The sequence below is a fragment of the Acipenser ruthenus genome, chromosome 30 (genome assembly GCF_902713425.1).
Source record: "Acipenser ruthenus chromosome 30, fAciRut3.2 maternal haplotype, whole genome shotgun sequence".
Lineage (NCBI taxonomy): Eukaryota > Metazoa > Chordata > Actinopteri > Acipenseriformes > Acipenseridae > Acipenser > Acipenser ruthenus.
The window spans coordinates 1,942,167-1,964,844 of NC_081218.1; the positions used below are offsets into that span (position 1 = coordinate 1,942,167).

The following is a 22,678-nucleotide window of genomic DNA, read 5'->3' on the forward strand; positions in this document are numbered from 1 at the left end:
AACAGCTGTGCATGTTTTTTTTTTTTTTTTTTAACAAACAAAAACACTGTTTGATCACCCAACTATACAATCACTACAATTATCTGGGTGGGGTTAAACATGTAAGTAATTGGAATAATAAGATTGAATGACAAACAATGTATAAAATAATACAAACCTGCAATCAGAACTTGCCCTGTACAGTTATCTCTGTGAATTGATAAATAAGAGTTGTGATATGTCAAAAAGAGCATGTGGATTATTTTTCCTTTCATCAATTTGAATGGCCTCTTCAACAACCCACGTTGACCATAAGTACTAAAGACGACACGTGCGGGGGTCCCCGAGGGTCTTCCCTGGTAAAGGCGCAGCCGCGTTGTGTGCAGGGTGAGTCACACAATCAGGGGAGCGCAGGTTCACGTCCTGGCTGTCAGAAGTTGCTGGTCTTCGCTGGGGATTCCAGAGGGTGCTGTTTCTACAGCGGACCCAAGTGACCTCTGACAGACAACCCTAATCCTTTGTCCTGCACAAGCTGGTAGCTCACTGACCAGCACTCTATAGAGTTCCTGGGTGTAGAAGAGGAATCTGGCTTGGTTATGGGATTGGATATTCTATTGGGGGGGAAATAATTGGGCATTCTAAATTGGCCGATGATATTGCAGCTAAAGAAATGGATGCTACTGAGCGGCCTGACCACTAGGTGGCGCAGCAGTGGGACTAGGTGTAGTTTTCTACATTTTCCCTTCTCGACCCACCGAGTGCAAAACACCAACGATGACGCCAGCTTCTGAATATTCGTGTGTTTTGTATAAAGTAAAGCATGGTGGTTCCCCCCCCCCCCCCCCCCCCCCCCCCCCCCCGTATTTATCCTTTCACCTCTATTTTGTAAATACTTTGCCATGGATGTGATATAGCAGCAACATTTATTCACAGTGTTGAAACTAATTTTGCAGCAACACATCTAATGCAGGGATGGAAATAAGACTCCCGTTGCTTAGCAGTTTGACCCATTCCTGGTTTTGCTATGAGTTTAATAAGACACACCTGAGCTTGTTACCTATAAACTGGGGCTAATCAAGCTTATACAGTATTAAAACCTGGAACGGGTTAAAAAAAAAACCCTGCAAAGTAAGAAGAGTCTTATTTCCAGCTCGTAGCACATGCTTTTGTGTAAACAGGCCTTCACCAAAATGACAATTTTAAATTCAAAACGCCTTTTTAAATTCATAACCACCAAACCACATAATAATAATAATAATAATAATAATAATAATAATAATAATAATAATAATAAAGTATTAGAAAAAAAGAGACATACAGAGCACAGCTTCAAAACATTTACAAAAACAATACAAATCAGCACTGACATATTTGCTTTACAAAACCTTGGCTTTCAAATAAGGATTGATATAGTAGTAATTGTCAACAGCATCTAGTGCACAGCAATGTATTGGCATTAAAATAAAATAAATCTCTGATCCCTATGTGGCAGATCCCTATGGTCCGGGCTCGTACACCTTTATAAATACGTTACCTGATCTAGCTTACAGCTCTGGCCAAATGTTTTGCATCACCCGATACAATTAACTGATTTTGCTTCATAAAGTCGAATGAAACCTGCTGAATAATGTTACGTTAACATATTGAATTACATACCGCTTTGTAGTTTTCCATATTGAAAAATGTGGCATTTCGAAATCTAACATGAAATACTGTACTGTACTACTATTATGGCTTCCGATAGACTTTTTAATTTGGTAGTGTATTAGATTACATGATGTTATAAAATATCTAAATTATGTTGATATATACAGTATATATTTTATTTTTAAATTAATGTCTCAGTTCTAAAATTCTAGATGTTGCAAAATGTCCATAGGTGTAAATTCACACCAATTAACAGGGCTTAATTATAAATGTTACCAAATAAGAAAATTGTAGTAAATATTTAAATGGCGAACACATGGTACAATCGTGGGAACAGCATATAGGAAACTGAAAAAATAGCATGCAGACTTAGTGGGGTAAACCATGGAATTTCGTAACATTAAATATCACATTGGCAAGCCCTTTCTCCAAACACCTGTTTCATTTCTTGATTTATAACAGAGCCTGAAACACAAATTAACTTCAGATCTATTTGCTTTGGAAATTCAATGATGTGCGCTGGGGTGTAAACTTTAAGGAATAGTGTTCCAATTCCCCACAACACTTAAGCACTCTATTAAAAAAAAGGACAGAACTGCATCAAATCAACAGATGTGGCTACAAAGAGGTGACTAAGGTAATGTTCAGGTGTCTGCCTATTTTGGCTTGACAGTTTCAATAGTTCCAGCCAGCATCGTTGGTCCAACTCTTCCTGCATTTCTCCGTCTTTGCAGCCATTTGAATTTCAAGGTTTAAGACTTTAAAACATTTTCTTAACTCTTATTAGCATAACACCCTCACCGGACCCATCTGGTTTAGTACTTTTTTTTTTTTTTCTTGTATTGAATTTTGGTTCTTTGCAGGTATTTGAAATCTGAGCATTAAACATGGTCTCCCTGGTCACTTTGCTTCAGTCAATTCCATCCAAGTCTAGGTGCAGTTAGACTGTTTAACCTCTTGCAACAGGAAGTGGAGAGATACCACGAAACGTTTGTTATCTGTTGGGATATCTACGAATCTCGAAGTAAAAACATCATAATAACCCCAGAGATTTCCACTCCAAAGAGAACCAGCGATGCTAACAAGAAGAAATAAACTTAACTTGAAGACAGGTAAGGTGCACTTTGACTGAGCTGTCCATTCCCCTGTAGACCCATGGGGCTGTGGTTCCTCAGGTAGTTGTCCGTGCTGACTCTTGCTGTTACGGTTTTCAAGAAGTTTTTCCTTGGGGGTTTCAGGCAGTCCGAAGAGAACAACCTGGCTGCCCAATGCTGGATAGCGACGACGTCTTTCATGATGTCCTGCTTGACGCTGTTGCTGATGAAAATGTTCAAAATAGGATCCAAGGCGCTAGAGATGCTGGCGAAAGCAAAGATGATCCTGTAGGCTGTCCGGACCCTATAATACACCTCGCAGGAGCAGTCTTCAGAATAATTCAGGTGTGACTGGACCAAGAGGATGATGTGGTAGGGAAGGTAGGACACCACGAAGATGACTATCATGCTGAGCAGGAGCCCGGTGATCTTCCGTTTCCTCCTCACCTCCAGCGAAGAACTCCGGTGGATCACCTTGATGGTCATGCTGTAGGATACCAGCAAGAGGACCAATGGGATGAGGAAGACCACGAAGACACGGAAATAGTTCAGCTGGGCCAACCAGGGCTCCGTGGGATACTTCTCGTAGCAGAGCTTGATGCCATGGGCCTCTACGAAGAGTTCCTGGTGGATCAAGAGAACCGAGTGGGAGCCTAGAATGATCAGCCAAACCACCACACACACCAGGATGGCCACTTTCATAGTCCGGAGACCTCTAGAACGCAACGGGTATACCACAGCTAGGAATCGGTCCGAGGAGATGCAGCTGAGGAACACAATGGTGGTGTAGACGTTGGTGCTGAAGAAGAAGCCGACGAAGTCGCAGGCAGTTATTCCGAAGGTCCAGCCTTCAGGGTCGTGGGTGTAGGCAGCCCACACAGGGAGGGTGCTGATGTACACAAGGTCGGAGATGCAGAGGTTCAGCAGGTAGACTCCCAGGACGTTGCGGTTCCTCAGGAGCTGCACGATCACCCCCAAGCTGATCAGGTTCCCCACCAGCCCCACTGAGAAGATGATCCCATAGAAAGTGGGGAAGAGGTAGGTCTCGTACTCGTTGGATTTGGAACAGTTTTCAAAATTGCACTGCAAGGCGGAGTTGTTTGAATTAATGCTGTCAGTCTGCAAGGGGAGAAAAAAAAAATGAGACATGTAATCAGAATAGGTTTAGTCATTTTAGAAAGGGAACTATATCCTGTCCAGGCAAGTACTGTATATATTTGTGAATTATGTATAATCATCAAGTACAGTTTGGGTGAGAAGATGGCAAAGTGAATCAAAATTACATCCCTTATAATAAACACACATAATGTAGTAATTAACTCAGAAATTGCTATTAAACATATATGGCCCCATGTTACACATTTACACATTTAGGGCAGCAGTGTGGAGTAGTGGTTAGGACTCTTGACCGGAGGATCATGGGTTCAATACCAGGTGGGGGACACTGCTGCTGTACCCTTGAGCAAGGTACTTTACCTAGATTTCTCCAGTAAAAACCCAACTGTATAAATGGGTAATTGTATAAAAAATAATGTGTAAAAAACTAATGTAATTGTATGTAAAAAATAAAGTGATATCTTGTAACAATAGTAAGTTGCCCCGGATAAGGGCGTCTGCTAAGAAATAAATAATAATAATAATAATAATAATAATAATAATAATAATAATAATACACTGGAGGGAACAATTTGCCTACATTTGCCCATGTGGGAAACTATTGGCCAAATGTGTGTTCACTGCAGTGGATTACATCTGGACACAGAATACGATGTACTGCAATTATGACACATCTGCAATCTCTAAATCTGTAAAGAAAAAATATGCTTGCATGGATTAATACACATGAAAAGAAATAAACCCACACAGCAATGTTGATTTCACAGAGAAATTATTATTATTTTGGATTATTGTACCATTCGGATACTACAATACTCCAGAACCTTATTCATTCCAAATCCATTATATTGCCGGTCGCTGGATGGTGGGAAAATGGTTCTGCCAGGATGTATTCCTTACACTGGGTAGGAATCTGTATCACTGGGGGAGTGACTGGCAGTTCAGACGGGACAGTACAGTCACAAAGTGGTAGTAGGCAAGTCAATTGTAATGGAGATTGTGTGACGGTTGACAAAGGCCTTATTGAAAGGACAGTAAGTTTGTGCACCCCGCAGGCTAGCTGTGAATGGGGTCTCCTCCAACTATAAAGCAACACTGCATGGATTCTGAAAATCCCTGTAATCTAGCAATTTAGTGTATACCGGAATTAAATCACAGTATACCTGCACTAGGGCACAAACTGCTGCATCCCGTTTTGAGGAAAGTCAAGTTAGACGTGCCCGTAATCAGAGCAGTGCAATTTCACACCGACTATGAAGCTCAACACATAGAAAATGGAGCTTTATCACCACTGTGGGCAGGAAAACACCAAGACATGTATCATTTTTAGGCTTCAGTTTCTTAATTTATATTGAGGCGTCATAAAAACATCCGGAGAGCTATATCTGCAGAATCAACAGTTACATTTAGACTTAACTTTTGCAGTTGAAAAAAAAATGAGAGTAAGCTATCAGAACAATTCAAGAAAACATTCAATTAACAGGTAGATGCCAGTTAAAAAAAAATACGCTGTAGCTAAACTGTCCATTTGTTACATCACTGGTAACACTTAAAAATAATGGCTGCAAACTCAGGTTAAATGCACCACAAAATAAAAAAATGGTAAGATTTCACCAGCAGTGGTATTCAACTAAAGCATACACCAAATGGAAAAGTCCTTTAAAACATATAGATGTTACCTTGCTGTAGGCTTGGCGTTGCTCCAGTTGCTCCATTGCAGACCTGCTCTAAGCAATGGGACACTGCTCCTTACTATTTATTTTGCCTCCTCAACCAAGGAGGCTGTGTGGTCCAGTGGTTAAAGAAAAGGGCTTATAACCAGGAGGTCCCCGGTTCAAAACCCACCTCAGCCACTGACTCATTGTGTGACCCTGAGCAAGTCAATTCACCTCCTTGTGCTCCGTCTTTCGGGTGAGACGTATTTCTAAGTGACTCTGCAACTGATGCATAGTTCACACACCCTAGTCTCTGTAAGTCGCTTTGGATAAAGGCTAAATAAACAAATAAAAAGGTGTGTGTGGGCTACTGTAATTAGACACCGTGTGGAATCGTATTGGCCCAGCATACAATAAAGGGCTGTGATTGGCTAACTGCCTTGGAAGGTTTGCTGGGAGATGCAGGGATGTCTCTGCTCATGAATACTATGATGCATTTTCACATTGATGTAATTATCAGACACAAAAACCCTTTGAAGTGTGTGCTATTCACACACTTCAAAAATAGTCTTTAAAACTTAAACAAACAAAAAAAATGAATAGGACATTTTGGGCCTGATTTTTCAACGTGTATTCTCCATTCTTTACCTTCTGTTTTGTTTTGTTTTTTAAATGAGAAAAATGAGATGCAAAACACAATGAGAGTGCTGAAGAGAACTGCAAATACACAGGTGCTGTTTGTTTTTAGTTCTGTAAAATTAACAGCTGTTTTTACCTCTTGCAAAAAAAAATTACAGACTGGAGCAAACACTTTGAAAATATGACTCATAGTTTCCTGTGTTTGACAAATGAAATATGTATATATAAACATTACAGATAATTCAAAACCAGCAAATAGCTATATATTCAAGTAGATTCAGGATCTGTAAATCTTGTAAATGTTGAAATAGGTTTAAAATGCTGCCCTCGCAAGTATTATACATCAGTACATAATACACTTACTATAAGTTATTGCTATTCATTGCTTCATACTTAATTAAAATAAGACCTTATGATAAGTTTTGGGTGCGCGGTTGTTTTTTTAATGGCGAAAAAACACATTGGTAATTAATAAAATATATATATATATATATATATATATATATATATATATATATATATATATATATATATATATATATATATAAAAGATAAATTCCTAAGAGAAGAAATACATCTTACCAAGACAACGATATAGACCCATTAGCAGACAAAAGGTACTTTAATTAAATCATACTTGGTATTCATGAGTCTGGAGCTGCTTGATGAGATTCTGGGATCAATAAGCTACTAACAACCAAGCGAGCAAGATGGGCTGAATGGGGCCTCCTCTCGTTTGTAACCTTTCTTATGTTGTTAAGTTAAGATGTCATTCGCCGCCACTAACAAGGGGGTAGCAATAGTTTTAGCGGTTATTTGCAGGTCACTCGTGATCTCTTCATCTCCCGCTGGGCTGTGCAGAATCTGCACACATTTCTGTGGGTGGAGTTGAGTGACGTCACGCAGCAGCCCTCTGTGCAGATCTGTGCACCTCTGCGCTATACGAACACGACCTATGTGTACCTCGGAAGGCATCTTTTCCTTATATTACACTGTGCAGTATTGTACTGTACTGCATTGATTGTACCGTGCATTTTATAGCCATGCTGAATAAAGCAGGATTTTACAGTTAATTACAACCTGAATTAGACACACCGACCATCAATTTGTCCTGAAATGGTCAGTATTGTACTTTCATCTCAATAAATAAATAAATAAATAAATAAATAAATAAATAAAAACGTACATACATAAACTAAAATAAAATGCAACGTTTCCCGTTAACAACAGGAAGAATGTCAGGAGAGGAAGTGAAGGTGGAAAGTGCTTGATTGACAGCGCATCGGAACCAACAGCAATCGCTCAAACGCCTGGCATCCCACCAATCACAGCGGGGCCCAAGGGATGGGGGTTTTAACTTGTATACTTTGAGGAAGTCGGAACGGGTGGTTGTATTTTTTATATTATTATTCTTCTTTAAAAAAAAAAAAAAAAAAAAAAAAAGTTTTTAATAATAATAATTAAAAAAAAAAAACCAAGTCAACCGGAATGACGTACATCATTTAAAAACCATGGCTCGAACAGGAGAAATAATACATTTGAACGTTGGAGGAAAAAGGTATAGTACCATACTTGCAATTTGTATTATTCTTTATCTCTTTGTATACATACGATCTGTCTGTAAGGATTACTGCAGTAAATGTTGGTAAATAATGATCGCGTATGTTTATTAAACTGTTTAGTTTGGTCTCGTGTGTTATATCCTTCTGTAGTTTATGGACGAGCGAACTGTATATGTATTCAATGCGTCTACTTACTGGATCACAACAGTAACAGCGAAAATGCCTGGTTTTATATATCCTGTCTGTAAAATAATGTACTTACAGCCGACCGCCCATGATTAGATTAAGCCCATCTGTCTGACACGTTAGTATTCAGATGTAAGCGAAGCAACTCGTTTGTTCGTCTATTATTTCAAAGCACAGCTGCAAGACACACACAAACAAAGTGAAGGACGTGGCTTCGAAGCATAACACAGACCTGCTTAGTTTAATACATTGAAAAATATAATTAAGGTTACTTTACCGTACCATTGTATCCCGGTTCTGCGCGTTGGTAATGTGGTTGTGAGACTCGCTGTTTTCAATCATTCATTTTTTTTTTTTTTCTTAAGTCATTTTAGTTATGTTGGAAGGAGCATTTATGTGCAAGACAATCAACGGTAACCCCAAATTGTTGCGCCGTGATGCCACCCTCACGCCTGTCCAGGGCTTGAGAAAAAGTTACACCTGTGTTGCAGAGATTGAAAACTTGTCAAAAGTCTAGACGCCTTTTTTGTTTCTTCTTACTAGTCCATACAGTAAAGTCACCCCTGACCATGTAAAGACATCTCTGTCTCTCTCTAACCCCTTCCAGATGTCCTATTGTTCAAGGAGCACTTCAGTTAACTGTATCTCAAACGGAAATCGTCAATATTTTGGGATGGCTCAGTTGTCTGTGGAAACAATCAACAACCACATTCATGTAATGAAGGTTATTTCGATTACAGGTTGGTTTAGACTCAAGACTGGCGGACAGTTCAGGATTTCAGAGCAAAGATTCAAACGCTGTGTGTAGATTTCTTCATTTTGACTCTGATGAAGGCAAGGGTAGCAGCATGTCCAGAATCTTCAAGGCACCAAACCTTCCAGACATTCCAAACCTGGACCCAAATAATTCTACATTTGATTAGCTGTGCAAAAAAAAAAAAATAGCTGAAAAGGGGGTTTCTGGGTGCAGCTGGTGCTGACATGAGAACGCTCCTGTCGCCTCCCAAAAAATGATAGCTAGAAGAAAAAGGGTCCTGACCAAATCCTTTGGCACGTGTGCGCAACTTGTCTGCAGCCCTGATTAAGGTACGCACTTTAGATTCAGTTCCTGAGAGGTTCAGGTTAAGTTCTGGACAAATGCACCTCACTACGGTCAACGTGAACTAAATCATGAAATTGAACTACAGCAAAATCACAAAGGACTTGCGCTGCACAATGCGATTCTGAAAATGCGATTCTGAAAATGCTTTTAAAAAAATCTTTTAGTAATTGCCCGTTATTAAATAAACTGGGCATTTCAGTTTTATGAACAGGCTGTGACTGGCCGTGGGTAGGGGCCCACCTTGTACGGATAGCCTTGAAAACATAGTAAATAAATCCTGTTTTTTTTTTTTTGTAGGTTTAGCACATCAAGACAGACACTAACGTGGGTCCCCGATTCCTTCTTTTCAAGGTCAGTATTTAACTGTCAGGAATATTGTGAATCTGTTTTTCTCAAGGCATTCGAATACCCACATTTCCCCTCTCGGAAGCTAAGCGTGGGTGAGCCTAACCAGGACTCAGATGGGGAAAACCCCAGGGAACATGAGCTGGGTTTTTGAAGTGGTGTCTGGATGCACTCCCTACTCCTTACCTGGCCTGAGCCCTACCAATGCCCCAGCATGGTGCTTGTACTGTAAATATACCGCCCTTTAGATGTCAAACTAAGGTCCTGATTACTTTGTGGTTGGTGAAGAGCACATGGCGTTAAGTAATGTTTTATTTTTTTTCCTCCTAGTTTTTTCTTCATAATATTTCAGGGAAATGAGACTCCTATTGCATAGCAGTTTGATCCATTCCTGGTTTTACTATGAGTTTAATAAGACACACATGAGCTGGTTACCGGTACACTGCGGCTGATCAAGCTTGTTTAAAAACCTGGATGGGGGCAACTGCCAATTTTACCACAAGCTTGATCAGCCACAGTGTGTAAGTAACAAGCTAAGGTGTGTCTTATTAAACTCATAGTAAAACATGGAATGGATCAAACTGCTGTACAGCGGGAGTCTTATTTCCATTCCTGGCATACCCTACATAATGCCCTTTATTATGTAATGCTAGTTCTGTGATGTGGGTCACTATATCTGTAGCTGTAAGTCACTGGTCATTAAAAAGGCACAGAGGTAAACGTGCAGTTGATAAGTGTACCAAGTTAGGTTTTTTAATATACAATCTTTTCTTTTAAACCCAAAGTCTTCTGAGTGGCAGGATCTCCACCTTGAAGGATGAAACCGGAGCAGTAAGTGCATTTTTTGATCCATTTGTTTGGGATGTTTGTTTGTTTAAAATGTGGTGCTTCTGTAAACCGAGAAGCAACGACACAGCAAGAGTTTATCCCCAAACCACTCCAGTACTCTAGACTTGCAGAAAAAGGGTTCATGCAGCAGCTGCTCTCTATAGCACTGTATTTAAAGTAGCCTCAATTAACATTAAAATAAAAAGGGGAGCAGTAATCTTGTAATCAAATCAAATAAGATTTATTGTGGATTTTAAAACTTTGGTTGGTACAGCTTTAAAGGGGTCACATTGACTGGATTATATGTTTTTCAGTTGTTTAATTCCTTTTTTTGTTTGTCCCAGATTTTTATTGACCGGGATCCCACTGTGTTTGCCACTATTTTGAACTTCCTTCGCACCAAAGAGCTGCACCCCAGGTATGTTTAAGATCCAGGGTCCTGCATTCATGTTCAGTTGTACCTTTTATTCCCTAGTTTAGCAATCTGTACTCTCTATGTAATAGTGCAGAGGGTTTATATATTCCCCAAATGTTTTGATCACCCTTTAACCCCTTAAAGGTCCCACTTTATCTTAGCGCTGTATGTTAACACATGTCATCGGAAATCACGTTGGAACCTTACAGGACTCCTGAGGTAGTGTAGAAATACATGTAAAAAAAAGAATAATTGTCCTGTTCACATGTATAATCGACAAAGAAGTTAGCTCGACAAATGATTCAGGACTGAAAGGGTTAAACGAAGGCACGTCACAACCTAGCAGTCAGAAGTATTAAGTACTGAATTTTTTTTTATTTTATTTTATTTTTTTCCCTCTCAATAGGAACATCAATGTTCTCTTGTTGATGCATGAAGCTGAGTTCTATGGAATCACTCCACTGGGTAAGAGACACAAAATGAGTGACTCAATTGGCAGTTTTGAATAAGATTATTATTACTAGAAATTACTAAACCTATTAAATCGCCCACTACTCTCTCCCTGGCCCCCCTTTTCAGTTCGAAAACTTCAGCTGTGTGATGAGCTGGAGAAGTCGTCTTGTGGGAGTGTCCTGTTCAATGGTTATCTACCTCCCCCAGGTAAGACAGAGGAAAACTCATGGCTTATTGGTTTTCCTTTATAATTACGCTGGCATGAATAACAGGCTGCAATACATACAATTACTCATAATACATACCAAAGACAGGCAAGGCAAACTTGTGTGGTAGGGGTAATATTGCGTGGCTGGGAGGGAGTTAAAAAACACGTGGATATGTGGCTGGAGCTGTGAATTGAATATGTGATTAAATATTGAATTAAGGCTCCAGCCACTGGTGTATAAATAGGGTGATCACGGGTGTTGGCGTGGTTAGTGTCATCAATGTGGGTGTTAGGATGTTCGTATCGTGTTGTTGTGTCTGTGTCCTGTGTGTTGACGTTCGTGAGTGTTTTTGTGTTGGCTTTTTGTTTTGGCCTTTGCTCCTGTTTTTTTTTTGTTAATGTGTTCTGCTCATGTTCTGTTTAGAGTTTTTGTATCTTTGTTTAGTAATTAGTGTGCTTTGAAACTGCAACTTCTGTGTTTGAGTCTCCCTTCTTGGTGGAAACAGTGACGCTGTCCTGTCACATGGAGTGATTTGACATTCTTGAACATACCTGCCCCTCTGGTGTTTTGTAGAGGCGCCAGCTCATTCTGCCAATTGCTGCAATTAATCGCTGTTATGTAATTTAAAGGCGTATTTATCAAAGTACTTGAAATGGTAATAATAATTAATTTAAACTCCATACAAATCTTGCAGGTCTTTTCCCCCCTCCTCCATTTGTTTATTTTCAGTGTACCCGGCCAAGAGGATGAACCGGCACAGCGTGGCTGGCCCCCAGTTTGTGAGCGGGCGATCGGGTTCTATCGGGAGGGCTCCAGTACGGAGGAGCAACACCATGCCACCCAACCTGGGGAACGCGGGCATACTGGGCAGGGCGCTGGAGGAGAGACCCAACGGTACTTCCGATCAACTTCTAATTCTATTTTTGTTTAAAACTTTTTTATAAGCACTATTCCATTCACACTGTTTTTAATATTTTCTAAATGTAGATTTCTCAATTTTCTAAGGGTAATAAATTCCAATTCGTGGTTGCATCTACTGCAAATGCCCTGTTTTCTGCCTGTTGTGTTTATTTTCGGTCACCTTGAGCTGTCTGTGCTCAGACTGGATAAAGCACTTGTCCTCAACTCAACTTTTTTTTTTTTCTGTTTTTCTAGGGCAGTCCTCTGACCCGGGCATGGTCAGGATAGTGTGTGGCCACCACAACTGGATTGCAGTGGCTTACGCCCAGTTTGTGGTTTGTTACAGGTAAAATGGGTACAGTATAAAATTGGGCATGACAAAACCTATACATTTAAGATGTAATATTCTCCCACGTGCAGCACCCAAAAGAAGTTAGAAATCATTTTTAGTACCATTTTAATCCATGCACAGTTTAGACCCTAATCAATACTTACTCGCGGAGCAGATAGCATTATTATTATTATTATTATTTATTTATTAGCAGACGCCCTTATCCAGGGCGACTTACAATTGTTACAAGATAACACATTATTTTTACATACAATTACATTATTCTTTACACATTATTTTTACATACAATTACCCATTTATACAGTTGGGTTTTTACTGGAGCAATCTAGGTAAAGTGCCTTGCTCAAGGGTACAGCAGCAGTGTCCCCACCGGGGATTGAACCCACGACCCTCCGGTCAAGAGTCCAGAGCCCTAACCACTACTCCACACTGCTGCCCAATGTCAGTTCTCAATATTGCCCTGCAGTGAAGCTTAAACCCACCCTGGACTGGAAGGACTACCAATTACATTCTCTTGAATAGGGCGTGGCTTGGAAGATTTTCCATTCTTTTGTTTTATGTTGTGAATAACATTTACCGAGGAAAGTAGTTACAGCCTCCCAAACTTTGAAATGCTGTTGATCCACTGCGTTAAAACGCCTTTTGGCATTGTTTGCTTTGAAACAGCCACGCCCCTCTCTCCCGGACAGTGTGTGACGATGGGAGTGTTCTGTTGTGGTTTGCAGGGTGAAGGAGTCCTCTGGCTGGCAGCAGGTGTTCACCAGCCCCTGGCTGGAGAGGGTGATCGACAGGGTGGCACTCAATGCCAAGGTGATGGGCGGCTCGCTGGGGGACAATGACAAGATGGTCGCCGTGGCGTCCTGCAGCGAGATCATCCTGTGGGCGATCCAGACAGATGGCAACGGAACTGAGATCGGTTAGTTTGCAGCCTGTAGAGGGTTACTGAAAGGATTATGATAAAGTACAAAACTATGATTGTACGGCTGTGTACAGTATGATGTTATCTGGCTGCTATCCGGGAAATAATGTTTTATTGCCTGAAAGTGTCGATTAAACTGACCTCCCCTGACCTGGTTCAGGTAACAGTTGTCTGGTCAAGACCATGCTGACACACACAGATAAGCCAGCAACTAAGCTTTGCATGCAAAGGGTGTAAAATATTTATAAAACAGCAGGCATTTGAGAAGCATCAAGGTCCTCCATGAACACACCAGTGCCTTGCCCGATGCTTTTTTCCAGAAATGGGTAACTAATTATTGCTTAATTTCTGTTAACAACTAGTGGACTCCTTATCGTGAATAATAAGGATTAAGCTGTAAAAGTGCAGTTAAGTTTTGCTTAAATCCTTGTAGTGTGCGCTCCTTCATACAGAGAAATGCATCAATAAATAATTTAGTTTCCTTACAAACCATTTAGCTTAAATTTATAAAAAGCACCATTCCCAGCAGAACACAAACTCAGCAGTACATCAATTAAAATTCTCATTGCATTACAGTTTCCATTGTAGGTTTTACTGTCAGCTTAAAGTGGAATACCCGAGGCTATGAAAAGCAGTTTCTTAGCCCTCGTTGGCTTAGCAACTTTCTTTTGCTATTCCCTTTTTGTTTTTCTATCATTCTTTATCACATTTGAATTGGGTATTATTATTGTGATCCCTCTTGACACCACTCATGTGCAGTAAAGTAAGTTTTGTGTTTCAGGTGGATTCCTAACCCAACTTAATATCTACAGCTGTGGCCAAAAGTTTTGCATCACCTAGAATGTTTAGATTGAGACACAATTAGAATGATATTGCAAAAGTCTACCGGAAGCCGTAATAGTAGTACAGTGTTTCATGTTAGATTTCGAAATGTCAGAGTATATGGGGAAAACTACAAAGCGGTGTGTAATTCAGTATGTTAACGTAACATTATTCAGCAGGTTTTCATTGGACTTTAAAATGAGTTCATTCTTTAGGGTGATGCAAAACTTTTGACCAGAGCTGTACAGTGTTATCATGTTAAACCAGCTTCACCAGACTTTTTAAAGAATTTGAGAAATGCTCCAACGTCTTTATCACTGCTTTGTATTTTATGATTGGGTGTTTAAAGTGCTGGGTGAGCTACTGAGTGTGACTTGCCTCGGTTAAGATTGTCAGTTTGTGAGTTCTGTGGTTCGTTTCTTCATCCCAGGGGTGTTCAGCCTGAATGTACCCGCAGAAGCTCTCTTCTTCGTGGGCAACCAGCTGATCGCTACCAGCCACACGGGGAAAGTGGGCGTCTGGAACGCAGTGACCAAACACTGGCAGGTAAAGGTGCAGCTTTTTATTCACCAGATGCTATCTGTTATATTGACAATATCTCACAAGAGGCAGCTATATTTAACATCTGCTAACCACAAATATATATATATATATTTTTTTTAAAAGCTACAGGTCACAACCCCTTTTTAAATGCAGATTTACAGGCTCCTCAGTGGATTTTGTTAACTGTATTACATACTATATATTTATTATTATTATTTAATTTTCTCCTCGCAGAACCAGGATGTTGTGCCTATAAATAGTTACGACACAGCTGGCTCCTTTCTCCTGTTGGGGTGTAATAATGGATCAATTTATTATATAGGTAAGTGCAGTATTCCCTTTAGATACACCCGTGGCCAATGTTTTAAAGACTGGGTGCAGTGCAATATGTTAAAGTAACATTATTCTGCAGGTTTAATTCGACTTTATGAAGCGAAATTAGTTCATTCTGTATAGAGGGTGATGCAAAATGTTTGGCCATAGCTGTAGTGCATAGTCCTGCAGCTACCTGTACATTCCATCTCAAAGGCAGGTAGCTAACGCTGTTTGTGTTCCACCTCCCTCGTCGCAGACGTGCAGAAGTTTCCCTTGAGAATGAAGGACAATGACCTCCTGGTGACTGAGCTGTACAGGGACCCCTCTGAAGATGCCATCACTGCCCTCAGTGTCTACCTCACGCCCAAAACAAGTATGGCCACAGCATTCCTATTAACGGAGCTGGACAAAAATTAGCAGGATGTTCTCCAGAATGGCTGACCGTGCTATTGCTGGGATATATATATATATATATATATATATATATATATATATATATATAATGCTGCTGCTTCTGTTATGTGCTGGCAGGCGACAGTGGGAACTGGATTGAGATTGCGTACGGTACCAGCTCTGGAATGGTCCGTGTGATTGTGCAGCACCCCGAGACGGTAGGATCAGGACCACAGCTCTTCCAGACCTTCTCTGTGCACCGCAGCCCTGTCACCAAGATCATGCTGTCCGAGAAGCACCTCATCTCGGGTACGTACGGGCCAGCAGCCCCTGAACTCTGCTTGCTGATCCACAGACAGCCAGGTGGACATCCATGGTCATCTACTTCTGAGCCGCCCTCTTCATTGTTCATTGATCCCTGTATAACGACACATTAGCAATTGAGAATTGGGTGATAATCATAAGGCACAGTACAGGCAGCTTCCAGGCACATACCGTAGGCAGCGTCTGTCATGTTTGCCCTTCGTATTCGTGCGTGTGTCCCTGTTTACAACAAAAGGAGGCAAGCTAGTATGCACCTGCAGTCTTTAGTTCTGCTAAGTCTGCTAATTTACCTGTTCCTGCTGGAAACCGAGTTGTTTCTTGTTGGTTCTATACATCGTTGTGGAAGGGGTGCAAATACAATTAAAAGAACATCTCTTAATTGTGGAGTGACGGAGCCCTGTTCACCCCCTCTGTGTGTTTGCAGTGTGCGCTGACAACAATCACGTCCGGACCTGGACTGTGACCCGATTCAGAGGCATGATATCCACCCAGCCCGGCTCCACCCCTCTCACCTCCTTCAAGATCCTGTCCCTGGAGGACATTGATGGGCACGCGGGCTGCAGTGCCGGCAATGACATCGGTGAGTTGTGTGTGTGTGTGTTAAACGCTTTATATGTCTCTTGGAGATTCCGGAGGGGGCGTTGCATTGGCAATGGCATTGGGTTAGGCATGCAAAACCGGAAGGAATTTTTTCTCCACATCGACCAGGCGGCCGGCGAGCTCACGCGGACACCTGCAGGGCTGGCCTTTGTCCTCCAGAGGCCGGTAGCTCGCTGACATCCGCCCTGGAGTCCCTGGGTGTAGAAGAGGAAGCTGGCTCGGTCGTGGGATCGGAGGACGCCCGCTGAACCGTCAGTTCTCCTGAGCAGCTGTTTGGGGAATTGCTGCGGTGAGGGGACGTAAATTGGGAACAGAATCGGGGGTGGGTGTAAAATAATCGGGCATGCAAAATTTTTACAAACAAAACGCTTTTTATTTTATATTCTATATGTTGAGAGCATCCTATTGTAACGAAATTCCACTTGTTTCACCGGTAGGACCGTATGGAGAGCGCGATGACCAGCAGGTGTTCATACAGAAAGTGGTGCCGGACACTGATAAGGTCTTTGTGCGTCTGTCTTCCAATGGGAAACGGTGAGGATTTAATTGTTCTTTTGGGGTTAGCTTGTATTTAAACCGTGGGCTGCTTGGGTTAGTTGTCGAAAGCCAAGGAAAGGCAGGGGTGGCAGTATACCGAAATCTTGCTCTCTTTTTGAGGTTTACAAACAAATCGGTCACGAAGGACACAGTCACGAAGCTATCAAGAATGTTCCCATTCCCTTATTTTCGCCTTTAGTAGAATCTGATTTGAATTTGCTTCCGAATTGAACTTGGTTCCTATTGATTTTCAAAGGAAATCATTTAAATGGAAGTAGATCATACCCAGCATGTTTGCCAAGGCACTGTGCATTTGCCCTGACAATGCTGGCTTGTGGGAGCTACATGTACTGTAACTGGCCTTGGTTTGTGCAGGGTGTGTGAGGTGCGCTCCGTGGATGGCACGGCTATTACCTCCTTCATGGTCCACGAGTGCGAGGGCTCCAGCAGGATTGGCTCCCGGCCACGCCGATACCTCTTCACCGGTCACGCCAACGGCAGCATTCAGATGTGGGACCTGACCACCGCAATGAAAATCGCCGGCAAGACCGAGGTCCAAGGTAGGGACCAAGTCCAGATTAGTCTCACACTCTCCAGCTCGCCTCAAAAGTAAACTGAGTAAATTGTTGATGCTCATAATGCATCAGAGTAGAAAAATGCAACTTGCTTAAGACTTTTGCACAGCAGTGTGTGTGTATGTATATAGATCTCTCTCTCTATCTCTCTCCTATATACAGTACTGTGCAAAAGTTTTAGGCAGGTGTGAAAAAATGCTGTAAAGTAAAAATGCTTTCAAAAATAGACATGTTAATAGATTATATTTATCAATTAACTAAATGCAAAGTGAGTGAACAGAAGAAAAATCTAAATCAAATCCATATTTGGTGTGACCACCCTTTGCTTTCAAAACAGCATCAATTCTTCTAGGTACACTTGCACAAAGTCAGGGATTTTGTAGGCATATAGTCAGGTGTAGGATTAAACAATTATACCATACAGGTGCTAATGATCATCATTTCAATATGTAGGTTGAAACACAATCATTAACTGAAACAGAAACAGCTGTGTAGGAGGAATAAAACTGGGTGAGGAACAGCCAAACTCAGCTAACAAGGTGAGGCTGCTGAAGACAGTACTGTCAAAAGTCATACATCATGGCAAGACTGAGCACAGCAACAAGACACAAGGTATTTATACTGCATCAGCAAGGTCTCTCCCAGGCAGAAATTTCAAGGCAGACAGGGGTTTCCAGATGTGCTGTCCAAGCTCTTTTGAAGAAGCACAAAGAAACGGGCAACGTTGAGGACCGTAGACGCAGTGGTCGGCCAAGGAAACTTACTGCAGCAGATGAAAGACACATCATGCTTACTTCCCTTCGCAATTGGAAGATGTCCAGCAGTGCCATCAGCTCAGAATTGGCAGAAAACAGTGGGACCCTGGTACACCCATCTACTGTCCGGAGAAGTCTGGTCAGAAGTGGCCTTCATGGAAGACTTGCGGCCAAAAAGCCATACCTCCGACGTGGAAACAAGGCAAAGCGACTCAACTATGCACGATAACACAGGAACTGGGGTGCAGAAAAATGGCAGCAGGTGCTCTGGACTGATGAGTCAAAATTTGAAGTATTTGGCTGTAGCAGAAGGCAGTTTGTTCGCCGAAGGGCTGGAGAGCGGTACACGAATGAGTGTCTACAGGCAACAGTGAAGCATGGTGGAGGTTCCTTGCAAGTTTGGGGCTGCATTTCTGCAAATGGAGTTGGGGATTTGGTCAGAATTAATGGTCTCCTCAATGCAGAGAAGTACAGGCTGATACTTATCCATCATGCAATACCATCAGGGAGGCATCTGATTGGCCCCAAATTTATTCTGCAGCATGACAACGACCCCAAACATACAGCGAAAGTCATTAAGAACTATCTTCAGCGTAAAGAAGAACAAGGAGTCCTGGAAGTGATGGTATGGCCCCCACAGAGCTCTGATCTCAACATCATCGAGTCTGTCTGGGATTACATGAAGAGAGAGAAGCAACTGAGGCTGCCTAAATCCACAGAAGAACTGTGGTTAGTTCTCCAAGATGTTTGGGCCAACCTACCTGCCGAGTTCCTTCAAAAACTGTGTGCAAGTGTACCTAGAAGAATTGATGCTGTTTTGAAGGCAAAGGGTGGTCACACCAAATATTGATTTGATGTAGATTTTTCTTCTGTTCACTCACTTTGCGTTTTGTTAATTGATAAATATAAACTATTAACATGTCTATTTTTGAAAGCATTCTTTACAGCATTTTTTCACACCTGCCTAAAACTTTTGCACAGTACTGTATGTATGTGTGTGTGTATATATATATATATATATATATATATATATATATATAGAATCTCCCAAATCTAAAATACTTGCCTGCTGTGTTTCCCATTTTATTTTTGTGACAAATGATCAACTTCAGTGATGCTGTTAAATGCATGTTGTACCGAATTAACTATCATTAGTAAGGGATGGGTTATTTTATATCTAATGGTGCCTTCACGTAATAGAATTCACCTAATCTCACACATCACTTCAGTCTGCATCTCGATCGAGGTGTGCATTGCTTCCAGGTAATGCCATGCGGACAAAGCTACTACTTTAGTAAACTGTTTTGGGTAGTTGGTGATGGATGATAGTAATGATGCTAATACGTCCTCTCTTCACATCTGCTCCAGATGTCGGGGGTCCCTCAGAGGAGGAACTGCTTCAGCTGCTGGATCAGTGTGACCTGGCTCTGACCCGGACGCCGGACATGAGCCCTGCGACCTCCTTCACTCACTCCGCCACCCCGCGGGCATCCACCTGCAGGTACCCCGCCAGGGCAGGGCCTCTTTACCAGAGAGGTTTACCTGTTCATAGAGCAGCAGGGCCAACCGGCTTTACTTTTGTGTTTGTGCGTGTGTATATATGAATAATTGATAAAGTAATTGAATGTCATAAGTAACTGATAAACTGAAAACTTGTTATTTATATAATTTATTGATTTTATTAAAATAATGAGTTTATCAACTAGTTTTCTTTATTAAGTATTTCTAGTGATTTGATGGGTGTCTGGTTGGATCCTGATTTCTCCTTGGATATAGAGCTATTACTGAATTTGGTGTTGACAAATTGCTTCTCTCTCTCTCTCTCTCTCTCTCCTCTCTCTCTCTCTCTCTCTCTCTCCTCTCTCTCTCCTCTCTCTCTCTCTCTCTCTCTCCTCTCTCTCTCTCTCTCTCTCTCTCTCTCTCTCTCTCTCTCTCCTCTCTCTCTCCTCTCTCTCTCTCCTCTCTCTCTCTCTCCTCTCTCTCTCTCTCTCTCTCTCTCTCTCTCTCTCTCTCTCTCTCTCTCTCTCTCTCTCTCCACAGCCTTCAGTCTCAGTCCAGCGACTGCTCTCGTGACAGAAGCCCCAGGACCACAGTCCCCCTCCTGGACCACGCGGCCCCACGCCCTGCCCCGCCTGTGCCCTTGAGCAAGCCTCGAGATCGGTCCTTTGTAGGCATGGGAGGTGGTCTGGCCCTTCACCCTCACGTCGGCAGCAGCCAAGCCTCTCTGAGCAGTGGTGGCAGCCCCCGCATCCACAGGGTGCAGCCAGACACGGTCGGCACGGAGGTCCGATTGAGAGGACCCGAGAGGAGGCTGCCTTCCGAAGAGGAGGCCAAGGCCCAAGGTGTGAGGCGGGGGAGCTTCGTGGAGAGATGCCAGGAGCTTGCCAAGTCCACGGATTACAGCCACTTGGATTCCCGGAGGAGCATGGTAGCCTCGAGCGAGCTGGAGGCCAGGCTTGGCATGAGGAGTCCAGGCAGTCTTCCTGCTACCCAGGTGCGGAAAGTGGCGCCCGTGCCAAGCCCAGTGCCATCACTCAGGGCTCAGCCGCAAACCTCCCCTCGCAGGGTAACTACCTCGACACCCAGTGAAACCAGCGATGACACCCCCTCCTCCAGCCCCACTCGCCCAGCTTCAAGTTCAGCGTCCCCCAATCCAGCTAACCAGCAGCCAGCAGCTAGCCCAAAGCCCAAGCTGAACGAAACCTCATTCTGAAGCCCAGTGCTTCCATTTGCAATTCACTTTTTGGATCAGATTTACCAGTGCTTCCATGATCCACTTTTATCTTTTTTTTTTTTTTTTTAAAGGAAACTGTAAAAGGTTTTTTACAAGCTGCCCGGCTTATAATCATGGAATGTAATTGCAAAAGGGCTTAATGAAACAAGCAATATCTTACGTATATTTTATTTTTTCTGTCTGTCTGTTCTCTGTATTTGTGTTCCACGCAACACTGCCACGTTGAGACATTTTTTAGTAGCTATAATATTTCTTGAATTTAGTTTTTTTTTGTCTTTCCTAGTAGTCTGGTTCAAATCTAGGATAATAGTTTTATTAAAAACTAATATTGGGATACTGTAAAAAAAAAAAAAAAGCTATCCTCACTTCACTAAACAATGAGCCAAAGCAGATAATTAATGAACTATGCTTGGATTTTTTTTTTTTTAAACAGACTTTTCTATCGGAATATCTTAAGTCTAGCTTTTTTTTGCTTTTTTTATACACATACTGATATATATTTATATATTTTGTAGACTGCTGTTAGTTGATAATAAACCAGTGTCATCCAACATGTCTTTTTAGGGCTGCTTCCATCTTCAGCTAAGAGGATTGTTGTACAGTATACAATAGCTCTTCTGTTTGCACACACACACATGCTCTAAAGAAAGGAAACCTAAAGGGTAAATAATTATTACACTTCCCTTACACCGTCCAACTAGCGTTCAGCTCAATTCACATTAAATTGGCTTTAAATAATAGTTGAACAATCACAATTTTGTCTCCTAAAATATCAATTCCAATTCCTTTGAAGGAATTGGAAGTGATTTTAAAAAGGAACAGGAATTGGAATTGAAAAACAAGGTTCGACCCCCTCCCCCCCCCCCCCCCCTCCAACCCTGATCACAACGTTCCGAAAGAAGAGTGCCTGTGCAGTTTCCAGTAAACACACTGGCAATGCAGTTAGCTGCAATCTAGTTAGAACGAGTTGTATGGGGATATGAACTCGCTCAAAATGATTGGAAACATTCTAACCTGGTATTATGGTAACACGCAAGGGCAGTTTTTATTTTATTTAATCTTTTAGCAGTTCAATAAAGTAGGGAAGCTGGTTCTTCAGTGGTATAATTTTGATGTGGTATCACTTTACAGCTTAGAGAGGTATGTGGTTTACAGTAGTTTTAAAATGTATTTTCTTAATGCATTTTGAATTGCAGATGTGAAATATACTCTGTCACTTGTGCTATTATTGTTCTAAGCCACCAGTTTGTTTATTTGCAATAATTGTAGAGAATCGTGATCTACCATTTATCAATAAAAGATGAAAAGTTTAATATTTGTTGAGTCTGCCAGCTCAAGGTTAGGTTACAATAGAAATTAAAATGCATTTTTCTTTCTTTTTCTTTTTATGTGAAGATAGATCATTGATGTTAAGGTGTTTTCCCCTCTTGGAATTCACTGCCTTTTATGTTACTGTAATTATGTTATTCGATGGTGCCACATTGGTAGTAACTGGTTTGTAAATTCATCCATCTAATAAAAACACTGCTGTTTTGTAAAAATGTGTATCTTGAAATGTCTGCGTTAAACACTGATGGTTGGCTTTTGGAAGTGGTTCAGCAGACATTTCAAATGTTTGAACTGCTACTTCCTTCCTGGGTTGGCGTCGATACCTGTTTTGTTAATGTGTTGCCATTGTG

At 41.6% G+C, this 22,678-nt stretch overlaps 2 protein-coding genes across 3 annotated transcripts; one reads left to right on the top strand and one right to left on the bottom strand.

Moving 5' to 3' along the window:
* Positions 1-842: 842 nt before the first annotated feature.
* On the bottom strand, positions 843-8,552 carry LOC117435257 (G-protein coupled receptor 4-like). 2 transcript variants are annotated; one of them, XM_034058281.3, is made up of 2 exons: positions 8,161-8,552; positions 843-3,839 (listed from the first exon to the last, which is right to left on the bottom strand). In XM_034058281.3, the coding sequence occupies exons 1-2, from the start codon at positions 8,218-8,220 to the stop codon at positions 2,724-2,726; spliced, it is 1,176 nt and encodes a 391-aa protein (XP_033914172.3). In that variant the 5' UTR covers positions 8,221-8,552; the 3' UTR covers positions 843-2,723. The 2 variants fall into 2 exon arrangements, with proteins under 2 accessions (XP_033914172.3, XP_033914186.3); XM_034058295.3 differs by lacking the exon at positions 8,161-8,552 and adding an exon at positions 5,516-5,718.
* On the top strand, positions 7,005-21,429 carry shkbp1 (SH3KBP1 binding protein 1). Its single transcript, XM_059004871.1, has 19 exons — positions 7,005-7,249; positions 7,361-7,688; positions 9,278-9,331; positions 10,111-10,156; positions 10,498-10,571; positions 10,975-11,033; positions 11,148-11,228; positions 11,960-12,124; positions 12,386-12,476; positions 13,208-13,398; positions 14,654-14,769; positions 15,001-15,088; positions 15,338-15,454; positions 15,613-15,783; positions 16,223-16,378; positions 16,836-16,932; positions 17,311-17,495; positions 19,634-19,766; positions 20,306-21,429. The coding sequence occupies exons 2-19, from the start codon at positions 7,642-7,644 to the stop codon at positions 20,976-20,978; spliced, it is 2,544 nt and encodes an 847-aa protein (XP_058860854.1). The 5' UTR covers positions 7,005-7,249; positions 7,361-7,641; the 3' UTR covers positions 20,979-21,429.
* Positions 21,430-22,678: the final 1,249 nt, after the last annotated feature.